The sequence below is a fragment of the Microcaecilia unicolor genome, chromosome 3 (genome assembly GCF_901765095.1).
Source record: "Microcaecilia unicolor chromosome 3, aMicUni1.1, whole genome shotgun sequence".
NCBI classification, from domain to species: Eukaryota; Metazoa; Chordata; class Amphibia; order Gymnophiona; family Siphonopidae; genus Microcaecilia; species Microcaecilia unicolor.
The window spans coordinates 472,319,300-472,339,260 of NC_044033.1; the positions used below are offsets into that span (position 1 = coordinate 472,319,300).

Below are 19,961 nucleotides of genomic sequence, written 5' to 3' on the forward strand. Positions count from 1 at the left end.
CCGTTTTCATCTCCACCACCTCCCACGGGAGGGCATTCCACATACCCACCACCCTCTCTGTGAAAAAATACTTCCTGACATTACTCCTGAGTCTGGCCCCCTTCAACCTCAATTCATGTCCTCTAGTTCTACCACCTTCCCGTCTCCGAAAAAGGTTCATTTGAAGATTAATACCTTTCAAATATTTGAACGTCTGTATCATGTCACCTCTGTTTCTCCTTTCCTCCAAGGTATACATGTTCAGGCCAGCAAGTCTCTCCTCGTACGGTTTGCAACGCAAATCCATACCATTTCTGAAGCTTTTCTTTGCACCGCTTCCAGTCTTTTTACATCTTTAGCAAGATACGGCCTCCAAAACTGAACACAATACTCCAAATGGGGCCTCACCAATGACTTGTAGAATGGCATCAACACCTCCTTTCTTCTGCTGGCTACGCCCCTCTCTACGCAGCCTAACATCCTTCTGGCCACAGCCGTCGCCTTGTCACATTGTTTCTTCACCTTTAGATCCTCAGACAACAACACCCCAAGGTCTTTCTCCTGAGTCGAGCTTACTAATCTCTCCCCTCCTATCCGCTATCTCTCGTTTGGGTTTCTGCACCCCAAGTACATCACTCTACACTTCTAACTGCTACCAATTCCACCAGAATATCTCTTTGTATTTATAGTCACTCAATTTTTATATTTTTTTATTATGCAGTGCTCAGAATTTGCTCAAGTGCCTTTATTCCATAAGAAATGGATACGGCCTGTAGCAACCCTCCATCATAGCATCAGTCCCGCCTACCACCTGAATCTCTAAGCTCGGCTATAAATTGTTCAATAGTGAAATGACTCACTTATCTGTATGAGGCTTGCTGGTTGCCTGTTGTTATTTATTTTCATCATGTTGGTTCCAGACCGTCACCCTTGTGCTCTAGTGTCGTGAAGTTAACATATCTGTCTTTAATCCCGACATGTGGCCTCGTTTCTCCATCTTGGCGTTATCAAGGGAATATAATTGATCAGGACGGGTCTCTTAGCTGACTTCACCCTGTCTTGAAGTCAGCAACATACTCACATAAATGACCTGAATCACACAAAATAGTGGTTTTTGAAAGTCCCTCTTAAACATTTCATTAAACATTATAGGAACTAAAGAAATCACAAATAACCTAGAATGCAAAAGTACACACTCACACTGTATTATAGTAGGTGGAACTGGTATATTTGTACAAGGAACCCCACAGCAAGCACCCGCTGCCCCCCCCCCCCCCCCATGATACTGCTGATTGCGGAGAATAGTCCCACATAATAGCATAGTTTAAAGATCTCATGAAAGAGCACCAAGCAAGCTACAGATAATAAATGTTGCCTACTTGGTTTTCCACATATATAAAAGGAACTTTAATGTTCAGACAAATTAATAAGCATAGCAGCTGCCTGAAAACAAACTCAGTTGCCAGTGCAATGTTTGAAACAAAAGTCTGCATTTGCTGTTATAGCTGTCTCAATGACAAATATAGATTTGCTGTGGAGAACATTAAAGATTATACCCAGATATTCCTATGCTGTTCATTGCAGAGCTTAGAAATAAAGTACCGATAGCCAGAAGAGTTTCATTTCTTGGCAAGGTTAAGACCCTCTTTTACCAAGCAGAAAATGGTGCTGGGTGCAATACTTATAAGTAGAGCTCCAGAGGTCCAGCCGTGCTAGTTTCTTTTGCTGTCCACCCCAGTGGCCTCCTGCTGTACCTTATGCATTTGATTATATAAGGTGACAATCATTTGCTCCAGATATAGCAGAATGTACCACTCGCCCAATGCTTCCAGCTGTTGTTTTGTGCTGTGTAAATCCTTATGACTCTGTGCTGTGGCATTTGCAAAGTCCTGCACTATAATAACTTACAGCCGCTGACTTCTAATGATGATGATTGGTGCAGAGCTGCATTTAAGATCTCTGAGCAACTGTGCGGCAACAGGCCCCGGGCCTGATGATTTCTAGTGCTTACATGTCAGGGCTCTGTGTACTCTCTCTATTACCAGTGGTAGAGTGCAGGTGAATTTTAATAGCTTTAGTAAAATAATATCAAGGTAGTCAACCATATTTTTCCCTTCCAGGCCCTCTGAGATATCAAGGATCCTTATATTGCTCCGGCAACTTTGATTCTCAGGTTCTCACTTCTCCAGCTTGAGTATTTTCCAAGTGTTTTATTAAGGTTTGCTATGCTTGTACTTGCTGAGTTAAGCTTCCTAATCATATCTGATATAATCAAAGGCCTTTGCTGCATTATTGCTTTAATTGATAGGAATTTCTTCATCGTACTGCTCTGTGCTGCAGCTGGATTTTAATTTTGTGGTACCCTCTCTGGCCACACCAGAGGATCAGAGGACACTGCAAAGACAAAATCCCCTTTCCCAAACTTGCTTGTTGCTATACTATAATTCAGTGGTTTTCTGCTAAGTAGATATTTAGAACACAGGTGAATGAAGTTACTTTTGAGGTGCTTTGTTGCAGAGCTCAAGGCTCATACGTCATCATGGATGCCTCTCAGGCCATGCCCCCATAATGCACACTTTTTAAGAAGAGTGAACACTCATAACAACATTCATTCCTTGAATGAAAAAAAAGATACAAAACTTTTCTGATTACCTATCCCTAATTCTACCCAGAGTGGGATACACATTTTATATAAATATAGAAATAAATAACTGTATTGCATTATCTGCAATAAACTTGGTGTATGGAAAGATGTTGAGAACAACCTCAACAGTTAATATAGAGGTTGTACAGTCGCCATGGGTTAATATTGGCAATTAATGTGTGATAACAGTAAAACCTTAACACAATTTAGTAAGTCTAGCTTCATGTTTAGGAATACTTTGCTTATAACAATGGATAGAAAGCACAACTATGTGTTGTTCCCAAAGATATTCAAATTCTATTTTTTACTCAACTTGTTATCTAAAGCTTCAAGAGTTTTGTGAAACTGCCATTTTTATAATATGAGACACATTACCTATTAGGGACATATTGTTCTAGTTATGGGACTATAATTTAATAAGTTGGTATTTAGTGTAACTTTTTTTTTCCAAAAGTTGTATTAATGTACTTAAACATACAAGAAAAGTAACTTCTATAGGGATATTCTTCACTTTATTATGACCCTTGATTTTATTTTGTGCATTGATTGTTATAGTTATCAAAGTAAATTTCCAGCAGGGGATTTCCATATGACTTTATACAGGTATCTTTATAAAGTTATATGTATATCCATCAGCGATAAACATATAAATTCCACCACTGAATATATTAGGTATAATGTTATGCTCCTATCCTGTTCATATAAATTTATACATACTATTTGTTCAGTGGCATTTATATATAAAATATATGGGAATATTCAGCCCATGGCAGTAAGCAGCTACCAGTCACAGGATGAACCCCAGATATTCAATGCTGGTGCATGAATGGTTCTAAGCACTGGCTGGTATTCAGACTGGTGCCCGGTTACTTGGTGTATACAATTTGGACAGTCTTTATGAGAGGGAGCCCTTTTACTAAAACACATTAAGATCTTGGCTCAATGCATTTTAACATGGGACTTTCCCATACACTAAGCCCAGCTCTACAGTTCCAGTAATTAGGGCTTTTAAAAATGTATTCATTTGCAGGTCCCATGCTAATTTTTCCATTAGTGCATGGGACTTGCAAAAAATTAATACAGGAGCACTTACTGCCTCCTATTTAGGAGATGCTAAGTGCTCCCATGTTATCTCTGCGTTATCCACTCAGCACACACTAATTGAAATGTGCTGTCTGGATAACACTTCCACACCCCTTTCCCAGCCCAAGTCATACCCCATCCAAAAATAAAGAAAAAAAATAATGCAGAATTACCATGCAGAAACAAGAAAAGCATTCTGGGCGCATTAGGGCTTAATGCCCTTTGGTAAAAAGGTCCCATAGCTGGCTAGTGGACTGAATATTGCCACTAACCCACTACTACTACTACTACTATTTAGCATTTCTATAGCGCTACAAAGCATACGCAGCGCTGCACAAACATAGAAGAAAGACAGTCCCTGCTCAAAGAGCTTACAATCTAATAGACAAAAAATAAATAAAGTAAGCAAATCAAATCAATTAATGTGAACGGGAAGAGAGGAGGGTAGGTGGAGGCGAGTGGTTACAAGTGGTTACGAGTCAAAAGCAATGTTAAAGAGGTGGGCTTTCAGTCTAGATTTAAAGGTGGCCAAGGATGGGGCAAGACGTAGGGGCTCAGGAAGTTTATTCCAGGTGTAGGGTGCAGCGAGACAAAAGACGCGAAGTCTGGAATTGGCAGTAGTGGAGAAGGGAACAGATAAGAAGGATTTATCCATGGAGCGGAGTGCACGGGAAGGGGTGTAGGGATGGACGAGTGTGGAGAGATACTGGGGAGCAGCAGAGTGAGTACATTTATAGGTTAGTAGAAGAAGTTTGAACAGGATGCGAAAACGGATAGGGAGCCAGTGAAGGGTCTTGAGGAGAGGGGTAGTATGAGTAAAGCGACCCTGGCGGAAGATGAGACGGGCAGCAGAGTTTTGAACCGACTGGAGAGGGGAGAGGTGACTAAGTGGGAGGCCAGCAAGAAGCAGATTGCAGTAGTCTAAACGAGAGGTGACAAGGGTGTGGATGAGGGTTTTGGTAGAGTGCTCGGAAAGAAAGGGGCGGATTTTACGGATGTTGTAAAGAAAGAAACGACAGGTCTTGGCAATCTGCTGGATATGAGCAGAGAAGGAGAGAGAAGAGTCAAAGATGACCCCAAGGTTTCGAGCTGAGGAGACAGGGAGAATGAGAGAGCCATCAACAGAAATAGAAAACGGGGGGAGCGGGGAGGTGGGTTTGGGGGGGGGGGGGGGAAATGAGAAGCTCAGTTTTGGTCATATTTAATTTCAGGTGGCGTTGAGACATCCAGACAGCAATGTCAGACAAGCACGCTGAAACTTTGGTTTGGATGCAAGGTGAGATATCAGGGATAGAAAGGTAGATTTGGGAGTCATCAGTATAGAGATGGTAGGAAAAGCCATGGGATGAGATTAATGAACCAAGGGAAGAAGTGTAGATAGAAAAGAGGAGGGGACCAAGAACAGAACCCTGAGGTATGCCAACAGGCAGAGGGATAGAAGTAGAAGAGGATCCACCAGAGTGAACACTAAAGGTGCGGAGGGAGAGGTAGGAAGAGAACCAGGAAAGGACAGAGCCCTGGAATCCAAGTGAGGACAGGGTATCGAGAAGTATGCTGTGATCGACAGTGTCAAAAGCAGCGGAAAGATCAAGAAGAATGAGGATGGAATATTGACCTCTGGATTTAGCCAGTAATAGGTCATTGGAGACTTTAGTAAGCGCAGTTTCGGTTGAGTGGAGAGGGCGAAAACCAGATTGTAGTGGGTCAAGAATAGCATGTGAGGAAAGAAAATCAAGGCAGCGGCGGTGAACAGCATGCTCAAGTAATTTGGAGAGAAAAGGAAGGAGGGAGATGGGTCGGTAATTAGAGGGACAAGTAGGGTCGAGTGAAGGCTTCTTAAGGAGAGGTGTGACCACAGCATGTTTATAGGCAGCAGGGACAGTCGCAGTGGATTTACTCAAGCTCCACCCCAGACCAGTCCTAACCTAGGGCCCTGTTTACTAAGGTTCGTTAGCATTTTTAGTGCGTGCACAAAATTAGTGCGAGCTAACTGTGTAGGTGCCCATAGGAATATTGTGGGCGCCTACACAGTTAGCGCGCACTAATGTGCTTCGAGCGCGGCTTAGTAAACGGGGCCCCTAGTTGGTCAAGGAATGGCCGGTTAAAAAAATATTCAGTGGCACTACCCAGATAGGTGCCGCTGAATATTGGTGACAGGCCAGCTCAGTGGGGTTTAATTGGGCAGGAGCCTCTACTTCCTGGTTAAGTACTTTTGAATATTGATCCTTTTGGAGGAGGTTCTATATATGGTGCCTAAACAATTGGCGCTGTAATCAGTGCCAACTAAGTGCATGGTATAATCTGTGCCTAGATTTAGGCACTGAGTATAGAATACACTTAGTTGATATTTCAGTGCCTAAATCTATGTGCATCCATCTACACCAAGGAAAACATGGTGTAAATCCCTGCATGCAGGTTTAGGCACACAGGGTCATATTCTATAACTAGGAGCAGAAATTTTGGAATGCTCACAAAACACCCATTTCCCCACCTATAACCACACACCCTGTTTTGCTTGTACATGTTAGACGTTCAGTGCACATCATATGCTTAGCAGGTTGTGCGCCTAAATTATAATCAGTGCCAATTAGTGCTCATAATTGCTTGTTAAGTGCTGTTAGTGCTTATTAGCTTGTTAAGATTTGTTAAGTTGTGCGTGTTGTTATAGAATCCATGCCAGTTTCAGTGCCGATCTGTAGACACTCTATATAGAATCCGGGGGTTTATTTATAACAAGTGTAATCTTGGTTTACCCTTCAGTCAGGGTCCACTGACAAAGCTCCCCAGGTCAGGTACTTGGGACTAGGATTCACAAAACAGATTGTATTTCAGATGAGCTGGGCGCAGGCCGAGGTTGAAGAAAATCTCTGGTAGGCTTAAGGGAGGGTATTCCCACCCTGGGAGATGCACGTGTCCACTTTCAAATAATGACCAGCAGTCTCATAGTAACACAGTACCATAGTAAATGATGACAGATAAAGACTTGTACGGTCCATCCAGTCTGCCCAACAAGTTAAACTCATTTTACATGGTATGTGTTTGATTTGTCCTTGTCATTCTCAGGGCATAGTCCGTAGAAGTCTGCCCAGCACTGGTCTTGTACTAAAAGTTCTGAACCTAACGTCGAAGCCCCTTAAAATTTACACTCAAGCCCATCCATATCTATTCAGTCATAATCAGGGCGTAGACTGTAGAAGTTTGCACAGCACTGGTTTTGCTTCCCAATTACCGGTGTTGCCACCCAATCTCCGCTAAGATTCCATGGATCCATTCCTTTTAAACAGGATTCCTTTGTGTGTATCCCACGCATGTTTGAATTCCATTACCGTTTTCATGTCCACCACCTCCCACAGGAGGGCATTCCATGTATCCACCACCCTTTCTGTGAAAAAATACTTCCTGACATTACTCCTGAGTCTGCTCCTCTTCAACCTCAGTTCATGTCCTCTAGTTCTATTGCCCTCCCGTCTCAATAGAAACTTCTAGCTTTCTTTTACTGGATTAAAATCAGACCAACAGTTCATAAACCAACCCTCATTTCTTCAATTCAAGTGCATAAGAGGCCAAAGTCACATCTGAACAATGTCCATTGTATGTCTGTCCAATCCCAAATTAGGGATCCTCTGGCTAGCTGGCAAGATCCTTCCAGTAGTGGAGCTCATCTGCACCCACATCCCTTCCACCTGGGGTGTCCCTCTTCCACCAGGCACTCCTTTCTTCTCACGGTTCTCTTTGATGGAAACCCAATTCAGACCTCCTGTGCCCCCTGACAGAGGTTTCAGCAACCAGCTACACCAGAGTTCATCTATTCATTTTCTAGGACTCCCCCTCCGTACTCAGGGTCTCGGCAGGGCTAAGGCAACCAAAGACCCTCATCTGCTATTCACAGCCCCTTCTATCCATTTCTCTACCCTGCCTCCAGAGGCTCAGCTTTCCCTATATCCATCCACCAGGCCAGATTTACCAGCCCCCATAACCATAGTGTCCTCCAGAAAATTCTTCCACCTCCTGCCTGCAGCAAAGGCATTTTTCTGGTGGGTCACACAAGCAACAGCCCCAAATCATTCCCAATTTATTCATCATAACTTTTGGTTATGTGAAGGATAATGCTATAACAGGGTGCCTAGGAAAAGAGAGTAAGTAGATGCCTATTTCTATGAAGAAAAGTACACACCTACCTTTTAGAATATTAGCACAGATGGCAGAAAATGCATTTACATTTATGGCTTAATCACTTACACTGGCCCTAAATCTGATATAAATTCCCCCACCTAGATAGAAATCCAAACTCTGGCCATGCACACTCCCACCAGCTAAGTATGCACCATCAATTATAATTACATAAAATCCTTGAATACCACATATACCTTTTACAGATCATGCAGTTAACAACAAAAAGAAGTCAGGCATTCATGCAGATTACAAAGTAAATCAGGGGCCCTTTTACAGAGTGGTGGTAAGCCCAACACGGGCTTACCACTTGCTCTTCTGGGACTACCACCTGCCCAATGCAGCTGCCAGCGGTAGTCCTGCTCCAAGCATGTGCCATTTTCAAGGGAAAAAGAAACCGCCTTGAAATGACTTGTGCGGTGATAACCCGACAGTAATCAATGGGTGGCAGTAAGGGCTCTCCGCCACATGGCCACGTGGTAAGAGTTCTATTACTACATGGCCATGTGTGTCTGGTGGCTTTTTTAACCCACTGCGCTAAAAAGGGCTCTGGTGCATGGAAAAATGGTCCCTGCCTCTAGCGCATGGCCTTTTTTCTCCGCAGCTTGGTAAACTAAGGCCATCTAAAATATCAAAAAATAGTGGAAACAAACATATATCTGATTAGCTTATATATCTAGTGACACTGAGTACTTTCTTCAAAAAATCTTTTTAGTTTTCCAATTTTTTCACTTTATAAAGGAGGAAAAGCCTCAGCAGTCAAAAGGAATTGCCATAGGCTGGGCACTACTGATATGACCCACTTTTATTTCAAAAGCCAAGGCATCTTATGACTAGGACCAATCATCGGCTAAAACCCTCCAAAATTTTCAATTTTGAATTAAATATTCCGTCTTTATGTGCAAATCCCAAATAAACCATCCATTGGTATCATAAACTCCTCTGCATTACAGTCATTTTCAAAGATCAAGTTATTCGCTATTGAAAACATTTTCTGTCATTCAATTGTCAACCACACAGCATGTTTTAAAGAAGCACGTAACTTGAGCTTCGATTCCTCACAATCCCGAAGCTGTTCACTAGACGTTCAGCTCCTCATGATCCCTTTCAGCTCATCACGATCCCAACGTGGACCCATTTCACCCAAATGGACTTCTTCAGGGGAGACTCCTTATTTTGCGTGCAACCATTCATTCTACATGCTGGCTGAGCAGTTTAGTACTGCACGCAAAATAAGGTGGTAGTCTCATTTTGGCGCACGGTTTACACTTAGAGCCTAAAGTTTCCTTGTAAAAAGGCCCCTAAGTTATTTTATTGCATAGATGTTCAGTCCAATATGGTCATGTTGTTCAGTTGCCCATTGTAGCAGGAATTATCATTTTGCTTTGTTTTTTAAACTTTTTTATTTTTTTTCATTTCAGAAGCAATATTGTTACTAGAACAAACTCAAGTGTGAAGTCTCGGCCAATAGTCTGCACTCTTTCAGAACAGTGTGCACTGTTTACAACATGAGGGAAAAATCAGGTTATTTGCTGTTGTTTTGGGCCAAAACAAGACATGAATTGACATGGAAAATTTCAGTGACGCTTACATATCATTTCAATTCAATGCCCATCCTTATTTTATTGTTGTATACTGCAGCGGCCATTTGTTTGGACAGGCAGGTTATGCATTGTGAAATGAACATGAAAGCACTTTACAAAGCTTCATTTTAGAACTAAGGACTGACGCAATATATATCTGCCCTGTGATTCCTTGCTTCCTACTGTTTTTCCTCAGACTCGCCTTCTCTGCCTCATTATCTGTGCTTTCAAGCAGCTGTAATGAGTCATAAGAGATCAGGCAATCTGCCGATAATAGTACAAAGCACAAAGCTTTTAATATCCTATAAATATCTATGAAATCTTAAAAGAAGTTCAGAAATTGCAGACACAATTCAAGTTGTATTTCACAGTGAATAAAATGACGTTTTAATTTATGCTTTGATAATGTCCATTCTGTTTATTTTTTGTATCTTTCTCTTTTATTCCTGCTTTGTGTCTTACAGGCACCACTAGCAGACGCTGCTCTCTCAGTCTTCATGGAGTGGCCTTCTGGGAACATCCCAGCTTTGCAAGATGCATATCAGCTGAATACAAACACTTGCAGCTTTCAGTAGGTGCAAAGCCAGCTTTAGCATTTGCTTTGTTTATTCACTGCTAATCATCAGTCATCAGTCTGTGGAAATGTAACATTTCAAATCATATCTGCAATAGCAAGTGGGAGATAAAATAAGCCTGAAGCTGAAACAGATAGAATCTTCTATGACAAAGCAGTTGACATCAGGGTCTTGTTCACCGAAGATAGCTATCGAGGGCACAATATCAACAAGGCCTTTGGTGTCCTGCGGCAGCTGTTGGGTAGTTTTCTATCAAAAGAGTGGGAAATTGTACAGCAGGTTTCATGACTGTGTGGCAAATTTTGCATAGATCTACACGTAGCTTTACAAAAAACCACCACTTTTATTTGAAAGTCTTTTCATTTTTAACTCTTTTGTCTTAAAACAGTAGTCTGTATGATATTCCCTTTATTGTTCACAGTAATCATCCTTTAGCATTTTTTTCTGTGATCTTCCTGATTTAAATTTGGAAGCTTAATTAGGGATATCAATGATTAGATATTTCTTTGTGACTCATCTTCTTTTGTGTTCATTTGAATATCATTTTATTTTTCATGGCAAAGATGTTTCTTTGCTTGTGATGTTTAAAAATTCAGATAAATAAAAAAAATTGAGGAGAGAAAATAGTGGTATGCACCTGGATGATTTATTTCTCTTCTTTCATTCTTTTGCATTTTGGTTCTCTTTCCCTTTTATTCAATTTCTTTTTTTCTCTCTTACTTTATCTCTAAAAACATTTTTGATGATAGATAAGGGGGCTCATTTTCAAAACAAAAAAAAAAGTCCCAAAAATGTCATAAAGTGGTAGATGGACATTTTTCTGTCAAAAACATCCAAGGTACAATTTTCAATACTCTGATTTTCTCCACAGTTCTTCCAAATTTCAAGGGGGTGTGTTGGGGCATGCTTTTGGTGGCATATGGACAGCATATGAATGGCACCAAAAGATAGATATTTTTCTGCAATAATGAAACAAAGCAAAACTGCCTAGGGCCAAAATTAAGATGTTTTTGACTAGACCTGTTTCAATCATGAATAAGGAACCAAAAGGTTCCTAAAAATAACCAAATCACCACTGGTAGGATCAAGGCATAAATCCTCTTGCTCCTCCAGTGGTCACAGACCCCCTCAAACCCCTCTAAGATTTGACAGTGACAGTACATAGCAGGTTCTATGACAGCTTCAGATATAATGGCCATTCTTGTTAGAGCAGCAGGCAAGTCCCAGGAGTAGCCTACTGGTTGGTACAGTGGACTATAGAGAAGGAGACTCAGGCCCATATCCCACTCTAACTGGTACATTTGTGGTAGAACATGTGAGTCCTCCAAAAACCACTAATACCTACTGTACCTATATATAGGTGACACCTGCAAGCTTGAGGGCTATTGTAGTGTTGTACAGTGAGGTACAGTAGGTTTTTCTCTGTTCCTGAAGGGCTCACCATATAATATATTATACTGAGATGTATAACTGGGACATTTTATATGAAGTGCACTGCAAAGCCTCCTAGAATGCCCCACTGCTCTGCTAAGATGTCTGTGTGACTAGTTTACTAAGAATGATGGCTCCCAGACATCCTAATGGCTGGTTTTTGGGTGTTTTTCTCTTGGACATTTTATTTTCCAAAATGGTCCCAAAAGAAAACTACATTGAGCACAAAATGTCTAGAGAAAGGCAATTTTCGAACCAAAAAGATAGACGTTTTTCAGGTATGTTCACCACTCAATTTTTGGACAATTTTCATGAATCTGAGTGTCAATCAGCTGATAGATTATGGTCTGATTTTCCTTCTATTACTTTTAAGAAAGCTAAATCTTTATTAAAAAAAAAAGAAAACTCTAAATCTAATTGCCTGTTAGATGGTTGCCCAGCCTATTTGATGGATAATCCTCCAGAGCCCATAATAGAATGGTTTGTGTCTTTAGAGAATGATTTTCCACAGATAGGGTCTTTTCCATCTACCTTAGGAGGTATAATTTTAACACCAATTCTTAAGGGAACAAAGTTAGATACTACACAACCTGCTAGTTTTATTTATTTATTTATTTGTAGCACTTGTACCTCACTTTTTCCCACCTATTTGCAGGCTCAATGTGGCTTACATTGTACCATAGAGACGATTGTCAATAACGGTATGAACAAATACAAAATGAAGTTGTGGTAGAGTAAAGCTTGTGCATGACAGTCAGATTTAGGGATCATAAGGAGGAAGAGGTAATTTATGTCCAATCGAGTTTCGGTTAAGTTGTGTTGCAGAGTTGATGCATTTAGGTTGGGTTGTTCGGGTATGCCTTTTTGAACTGTAGCTAGTATTCCTTTACCTGCCAAGTTCTCAGAAGCTTATGTAGCAGAGTTATTGTCAGAGTTTTTGACTAAATTTAATTGTTTGCACCAGTGGTGTACCTACCTTATATGTCACCTGGGGTGGAGCACACCCCCTCCTCCAAGCAAGAGAGGGGATGCGTGGAGCAGGTGTGCAGCTGTCAGTTCTGCCAGTCCTCTGCCCCCTCTGACATCAGCCAGAGCAGCCAAAAGACTGAGCTGGGACCTGGGCAAGGCCGCCCTTGCTGCACCCCGAGGTCGCCGCCACCACTCCCCCTCCACCCCCTCCCCCTCCCCGAGGTCACCGCCACCGCTCCCCCCTCCACCCCCCCCCTCCGTCCACCACCGGGCTGAGCCCCCTGTATTGAAATCACAGTGCCTCTCACCTCCGTGTGAAAGCGCTGCAGGCAGCAGGGCTGCAGATCGCCTCCCTTTGGCCCTCCTTCTCTCCTTGTGTCCCGCCCTCGCATAAGTTATGTCAGACTAGGGCAGGACATAGGGAGGGAAGGAAGCCCGAAGGGAAGCGATCTGCTGCCTGCAGCGCTTTCACATGGAGGTGAGAGGCGCTGTGATTTCAATACAGGGGGCCCGGCCTGGTGGCAGACGGTTGACGATGGAGGGTGGGTGGGACTGCGGCGCTGGGAATTTTGTCCCCCCTGCCCCCCGCTCTTGGCGGCTATGACATCAGTGCTCTGTTCCGGGGCAGGGGACTGGCAGAGACGACAGTCACGCGCCTGCTTCGCACATCCTTTTGTTGCAAGCCCCATGGTGGACACTAGAGACTTGCACTATTTATAGTTTGGGTTTAGGCCATTCCATTCGACTGAGTCAGTGCTGCTGGCTATTACGGCTGAAGTAAAAGCATTGTTAGTGGTGGCCTAGTGGTTAGGGTGGTGGACTTTGGTCCTGGGGAACTGAGGAACTGAGTTCAATTCCCACTTCAGGCACAGGCAGCTCCTTGTGACTCTGGGCAAGTCACTTAACCCTCCATTGCCCCATGTAAGCCGCATTGAGCCTGCCATGAGTGGGAAAGTGCGGGGTACAAATGTAACAAAAATAAATAAATAAAATAAAGCATCAATACTTCTACAGTTTAATCTTACAGCAGCATTTGACACAGTCGATCATGATATCCTATTGTATAATTTGAGTTCTTTGGGTATTGCTGGTAAGGTATTAAATTGGATTCAAGAATTTTTGACACATAGATCTTCCAGGGTAAAAATGTTAAATGTTCTTTCAGCAGACTGGAGACAACCCTGTGGAATACCTCAGGGCTCTCCACTTTCTCCATCATTGTTTAATATCTAATTGGATTTAGCAGATGATGGAGTTCATGACTGGAATGAGTTTGAAATGATGACTGATAGACTGAAATTATAATACGTCCTGCACAGTCAGTGCGTGATCATTTGACTGGAGTGTTGCATGCATTGTCCCATGAGGTTGCACCATCTATTTGCCAGATTGTAAATAAATCTTTATGTGATGACATTTTTCCACAGTTTTGTAAACAAGTCACTGTAAAGCCATTTTTGAAGAATGCTGGGCTTGACCCTACTAAGTTGTGTAATTATCGACCAATTTTGATCATTCCATTTTTAGGAAAAAGCTTGGAAAAGATAGTTTTAAAACAACTAGATGAATTTGTGAAGAAAGTTGATGGCTTAGATCCCTTTCAATATGGGTTTAGGTGTGTACATAGTATAGAGACATTGCTGATTTCTACAGTGGATTTTATAAAGAGAAATATAGATTTATTTATTTGTTGCATTTGTACCCCACATTTTCCCACCTATTTGCAGGCTCAATGTGGCTTACATAGTACCGTCAAAGACGTTTGCCCAGTCGGTGGATAACAAATACAAAGTTGTATAGTGATCGTATGAGGTATAAGTGGAGGGTCAGAATGGATGAAGATTGTGTGATGTCCTGCTTGATCATAGTCATGCTATGTTGGTAGGTGAAGAGGGTTATGTGGGGTTATTGGGGTAGGCCTTTTTGAAGAGGTTGGTTTTAGTGATTTTCTGAAGTTCAAGTGATCATGGATTGTTTTCACACATTTTGGGAGCCCATTCCATAGGTGTGCGCTTATGTAGAAGAGAAGCCGGCTGCGTAAGTTGTTTTGTATTTCAGTCCTTTGCAATTTGGGTAGTGTAGGTTTATGTAGGTTCTTGACGATCTGACTTTGTTTCTTATTGGTAAGTCTACAAGGTCTGTCATGTATCCTGGGACTACGCCGTACATGATTTTGTGGACTAAGGTGCAGATTTTAAAGATGATCCGTTCTTTGATTGGGAGCCAATGCAACTTTTCTCAGAGGGGTTTAGCACTTTCGAAGCGTGTTTTGCTGAATATCAGCCTGGCTGCTGTATTTTGGGCGGTCTGGAGTTTTTTTATGAGTTGCTCTTTGCAGCCCACGTAGATTCCGTTGCAATAATCTGCATGGCTTAGATAGTAATATATGTTATTGTTTAGATTCTCTTGATGTTTCTGTTGCTTTTGATTCTGTTAATTTGGGTCTGATGTTTGAAAATTTATAGGAGTTAGGCACGGCTGGATGAGTGTTGTCATGGTTTGCTTTATATTTACTGGGAAGAACCACGGTTGTGGGGAGTGGTTTGCAGATATCGGCATCAGTGGATGTTAGTTGTGGTGTACCACAGGGGTCAACCCTGTCGACACTGTTATTCAACATATATTTGGCATCTTTAGAGGTGTTTCACTCACTAGGAATCTGCTACTGTGTGTATGCTGATGATGTGTAGATTTTATTCCCGATATTGTCATAGGGAGATTGTCTGAATCTACAGTTAAGTGGATATACAGTGGATAGATGAGAATGGTCTTGTTTTGAATGTGGCCAAAACAGAGGTAATGATTGTAGGGAGAGAGGAATTGGTAGAATGGCCAGAGAATGTTTATTTGTAAGATGTGAGTTTTCCAGTTAAGAAAGAGATGAAATTGTTGGAGGTAATTTTAGACCATAAGCTTATGATTAAGTCTCAGATTGCTAATGTTGTTCAGATGGCTTGTAAACACTTGAATATGATGTTTAGATTAAAACCAATGCTCCCCTTGTATGTTTTTCAATGTGTGGTTCAAAGCATGATTTTGGTGAGGATGGACTACTGAAATTCTTTGTATATTAGTATGTCTGCTTTGAATATCAAGGCTTTCAAGTAGTCCAGAATGCTGCTGCAAGAACAATTGTAGGCCTGTCAAGGTTTTCCCATGTTATACCTGCTCTTAAGCAATTGCATTGTCTTCCTGTTGCTCAAAGAATTCAATTCAAGGTGTTGACAATTGTTTATCAGGCACTGCTCATTGCTGCTCCACTTTACTTGAAACAAGAATTGGAGGTGTACCATCCAAGATGTATGTTGAGATCAGAGTCTGCTATGCATCTCTCCACTGATGCAGTAATGCGTCTACGTCATGCTGATATAAGAGCTTCAGTGTTTTGAAAATTCATGGAGAAAACGTCCATAGTTTGCTATTGAGACAGACATGGGGAAGCAACTGCTTGCCCCAGGATTGCTAGCATGGAATGTTGCTACTAATTTGGTTTTTGCCAGGTACTTGTGATCTGGCTTGGCCACTATTTGAAAAAGGATACTTGGCTAGATGGACCATTGGTCTGACCCAGTATGGCTACTCTTATATTTTTATGTTCTTATGTTTCTGGGGTTTCTGATCCAGCTTGCTGGTCACAGTGTGCATCCATGGTATTCTTTAACACTTTGTGCAAATTTCTGGAATACCCCTGATCCACCCATGCCCCTCCCATAGCCATGACCCCTTTTGAGCTGTATGCTATGGGATTTGGGTATATAGTTTTATAGAATAGTGTGTATCAAGATGCATGCGCAAATCCAAACTGCTACCAATTAACATGCATGTGCAACTAAATTGGTTAACAAACCAATCTTATATAATAATTCTCACCTCCAATGTTCTAATGTGCCTGGGATCGTGGCTCCCTCGGAGGTGGTTTGCTAGGCAGCTTAGAACGCACTGTCAGTGATATCACTGACAGCTGATTCCAAAGCAAGGGGAGGACTAGAGAAACACGCAGAGCGTGTTTCCCTACTCCTCCCCCTGCCTGGGAAATAGTGCGCCACTCCCTGCCACTTTGGAGCAAGTGGCAGGGAGCGAGGCAACACAGACCCCCCCCTCTCGGCGCCTTACCAAACCACCCCCCCACCTGAAGAACATCAACACCCTGTGTCCCCTCACGCCCCTCCCACCGAGTTCCACACTCCGCCCTCCCTCCAAATTCAACACCCCCTCCACGTTACGGCCCCCTGGACCCCCCCTTACGCGACCCTGTCGACCCCCCTTCCCACCGAAAACCATCCACCGCCGCCATCGAGTACCTGTGCTGACGGGGGACCCCAACCCCCGACAGCCGAAGTCCTGTTCTGGCCTTCGCGACGTTGCTTCCTGAATGCTCTTCTGTTCAAGTTCCTCTGCGTGCATCTGACGTCAGACACACGCACAGAAACTTGAACAGAAGATCATTCAGGAAGCAATGCCAAGACAGACGAAAACAGAACTTCGGCTGATGGGGGTTGGGGTCCCCCGTCAGCACAGGTACTCGACGGCAGCAGGGGACGGTTTTTGCCGAGAAGGGGGGTCGACAGGGTCGCGGAAGGGTGGTCCAGGGGTCCATAACGCGGAGGCGGGGTGTTGAATATGGAGAGAGGGTGGAGTCTGGAACTCGGTGGGAGGGGCGTGAGGGGGCCTTGGGTGGGTGGGAGGCTGGGAGGCCTTGAACTGGGAGGGAGGGCTTGAACTGGGAGGGAGGGAGGGGGGTCTTGAACTCGGAGGGGACAGAGCGACACAGCGAGGGAAGGTGGGGGATTGCCTTGCTAGCGCCCGTTTCCTTGCGTTAAGAAACAGGCCTTTTTTACTAGTTAATGTCAATAATTGGGCACTAACATTAATTGGCCGATACCCAATTTAGTTGCACATGCATATCATGATCATGCCCAAATTTGGGTGTACAAATTTGAGCGCCCCTTAGAGAATCTGGGGGAATAGGCATCTCAGGTACTGTTGGAAAGAGGAAAATCAGTCAGGTAGTGCGATACCAAGATACAAACTATACAAAATGATAGGATGGAGCAAATTATTAGATGGGTGGTGTTAAGCCAAAGAGGATAAAAGTCCAGCAGGAAGTAAAATGCAATGTGGTATGTATATGAATAAAATTCCGTGTGTGAAGGAGTTATACTATTGTCTACCTTATCTGGAAGAGTGGACGGACAATGAAATGCTAACATAAATTAACAAGGCTAACAAATTTAGTAAATGACTAGGGGGCAAATTCTATTTAGGTGCCTCGATAGAAGCCTATTCTATAATGGCACCTAGGTACCCGGGTCCTGCTAGCTCAATGCCCATTACTCATATTCAGCCAAATAATATTTTTCATTATTCATATTTTGCCGAATAGTAAAATATATTATTCAGTACAACTTTAGCTCTCGCAATTACAGCAGCCATAGACCTGGTGTAACTGTGGTCACGGAAATGGGGCAGGAACACATGGCAGCAATTCTCTAAATTGGTGCCTCATTTTAGGTGCCACAAAGGGGCATTCTAACTCCAATTCTAGAACAGCTTAAAGAGCCATCTAAGGCATTTGTAGAATAATAGCACAAAACTGCACTGAATGCCAAAAGTTAGGTGCACCTATTTACGGCAGTTCAATGGCTAGAGTAAGTGGATGCACTTCAGTTGCATGCACTGTATGGCACACTTTTAGTATTCTGTAAGTTGCACACCTGGCCTGGCGATATGCCCATGTCACATCATGCTCCACCCACACATACACCCCCTAACAGTTGCATGTTAAGTGATTTACATGTATTGCTTATGTGCATAATTGCCAATTATTGGTGCCAATCACACACATAAGTGCTATTTTATGAACTAGGCACATCATTGGCACCCAAATTTAGGTGTCAGCTTATAGAATTGCCCTTATAACTTAAGTATCATTTAAGTTATGCATGTAAAGGAGTGCCCCAGCTAAGCTCCACCTATGTGTACACCCCCTTGCACCTATGCACTAAGCCTCTTACATGCACCATTACAGAATAGCGAGTGCTTAGGTGCCCTACTGGAACTTTTGCAGGTGGGGCGACGAAAATGATAAAGGGGATGGGACGACTTCCCTATGAGGAAAGGTTGAAATGGCATGGGCTATTCAGCTTGGAGAAATGGTGGCTGAAGGGAGATATGATAGAGGTATATAAAATACTGGGTGGAGTGGAATGGGTAGACATGAATCACTTGTTTACTTTTGCCAAAAATGCTAGGACTAGAGGGCATGCAATTAAGCTACAAAGTAGTAAATTTAAAACAAATCAGAGAAAATATTTCCTCACTCAACACGTAATTAAACTCTGGAAATCATTGCCAGAGAATGAGGTAAAAGCAGTTTGCTTAGCAGGGTTTAAAAAAGGTTTGGATAGCTTCCTTAAAGAAAAGTCCATAAGTCATTATTAAAATGAACTTGGGAAAATCCACTGATTATTTCTGGGATAAGCAACATAAAAGTATTCTACTGTTTTAGGATCTTGCCAGGTACTTGTGACCTGGATTGGCCACTGTTGGAAACAGGATGCTGGGCTTGATGGACCTTCAGTCTGTCCCAGTATGGCAACACTTATTTACTTATGTACTTATGCATAAGTACTAGTATTTTGTACATTTAAGCTCTGTAAATGTGGGCACCTGGTTATTGAGTTGCCCTTATAGCCCTGGATTCTATCATGATGGCCGAAAGTAGTGTGCCCAAAATTGGCACAATCCTAAGTTGCGCACACAACTCAATTGATTAGCAAGCAATCAGTAGTCAATAATTGGATTCTAACAATCAACTACTGGCACTTAATGGCATCAATTGAGATTTGTGCATGTAACTCTCTGCATGGTACTCTATATCACAAGTTGTGCAAATCCCATAGTGTGCAACCCAAAAGGAGGTGAGGGCATGGGCAGGTCAGCAGCATTCAAAAATGTTTTGTGCTGTGTTATAAAATTTGGTGGAAGCACGCCCAGCTTCTACACCAAGATTTATACCAGGTTTCAGCTGGCGTAAGTCCTCATGACCAAAGTTGAGTGCGGGAATTGGCAGGCTTTTTTTTTTTAAATTATATTGTACATTATAAGTTGTATTTCTTATGTTTATTGTAAATTGTTTTACATTTTTATTGTAAGCACTTGTGTGCTAAGTGGTACATCAAGTAAATAAATCAAATCAAGTCAAAGGTACAGATCCACTTCTGCTCACTCTATCTGAAATTACAACTATTTCCTGTGGTGGAACATGTGGTAAAACTTGCCAGGCAGCAAATTTGCAACTATAAAAATCAGACTATACAAGTGATTCCCGATCTCAGTGTGGAAGCAATGCAAAAGAGGAGATAGTTGTGGAAATACAAACAGGCCCTGCAGGAAAGGGGCATTTGGTATCCTGTGAAGCTTGCCATCCTCATGGATGATAAGCACCAATTTTTGCAAAATGCTAAAGAGGTGGAAGCTTTTATAAAAACTTTGGAGTACATCAGTAGCAGAGGAAAGAACCTGTAT

General features: G+C 42.4%; 1 protein-coding gene across 1 annotated transcript in view; it reads left to right on the top strand.

The window, feature by feature from the left end:
- The window catches only part of ADGRB3 (adhesion G protein-coupled receptor B3), a 1,672,438-nt gene that overhangs the window by 726,519 nt on the left and 925,958 nt on the right, over window positions 1-19,961 (top strand). Inside the window, exon 8 of the mRNA XM_030199002.1 lies at window positions 9,924-10,030. Within this exon, the coding sequence (XP_030054862.1) occupies window positions 9,924-10,030 (107 nt within the window). The remainder of the gene's footprint in view (window positions 1-9,923; window positions 10,031-19,961) is intronic.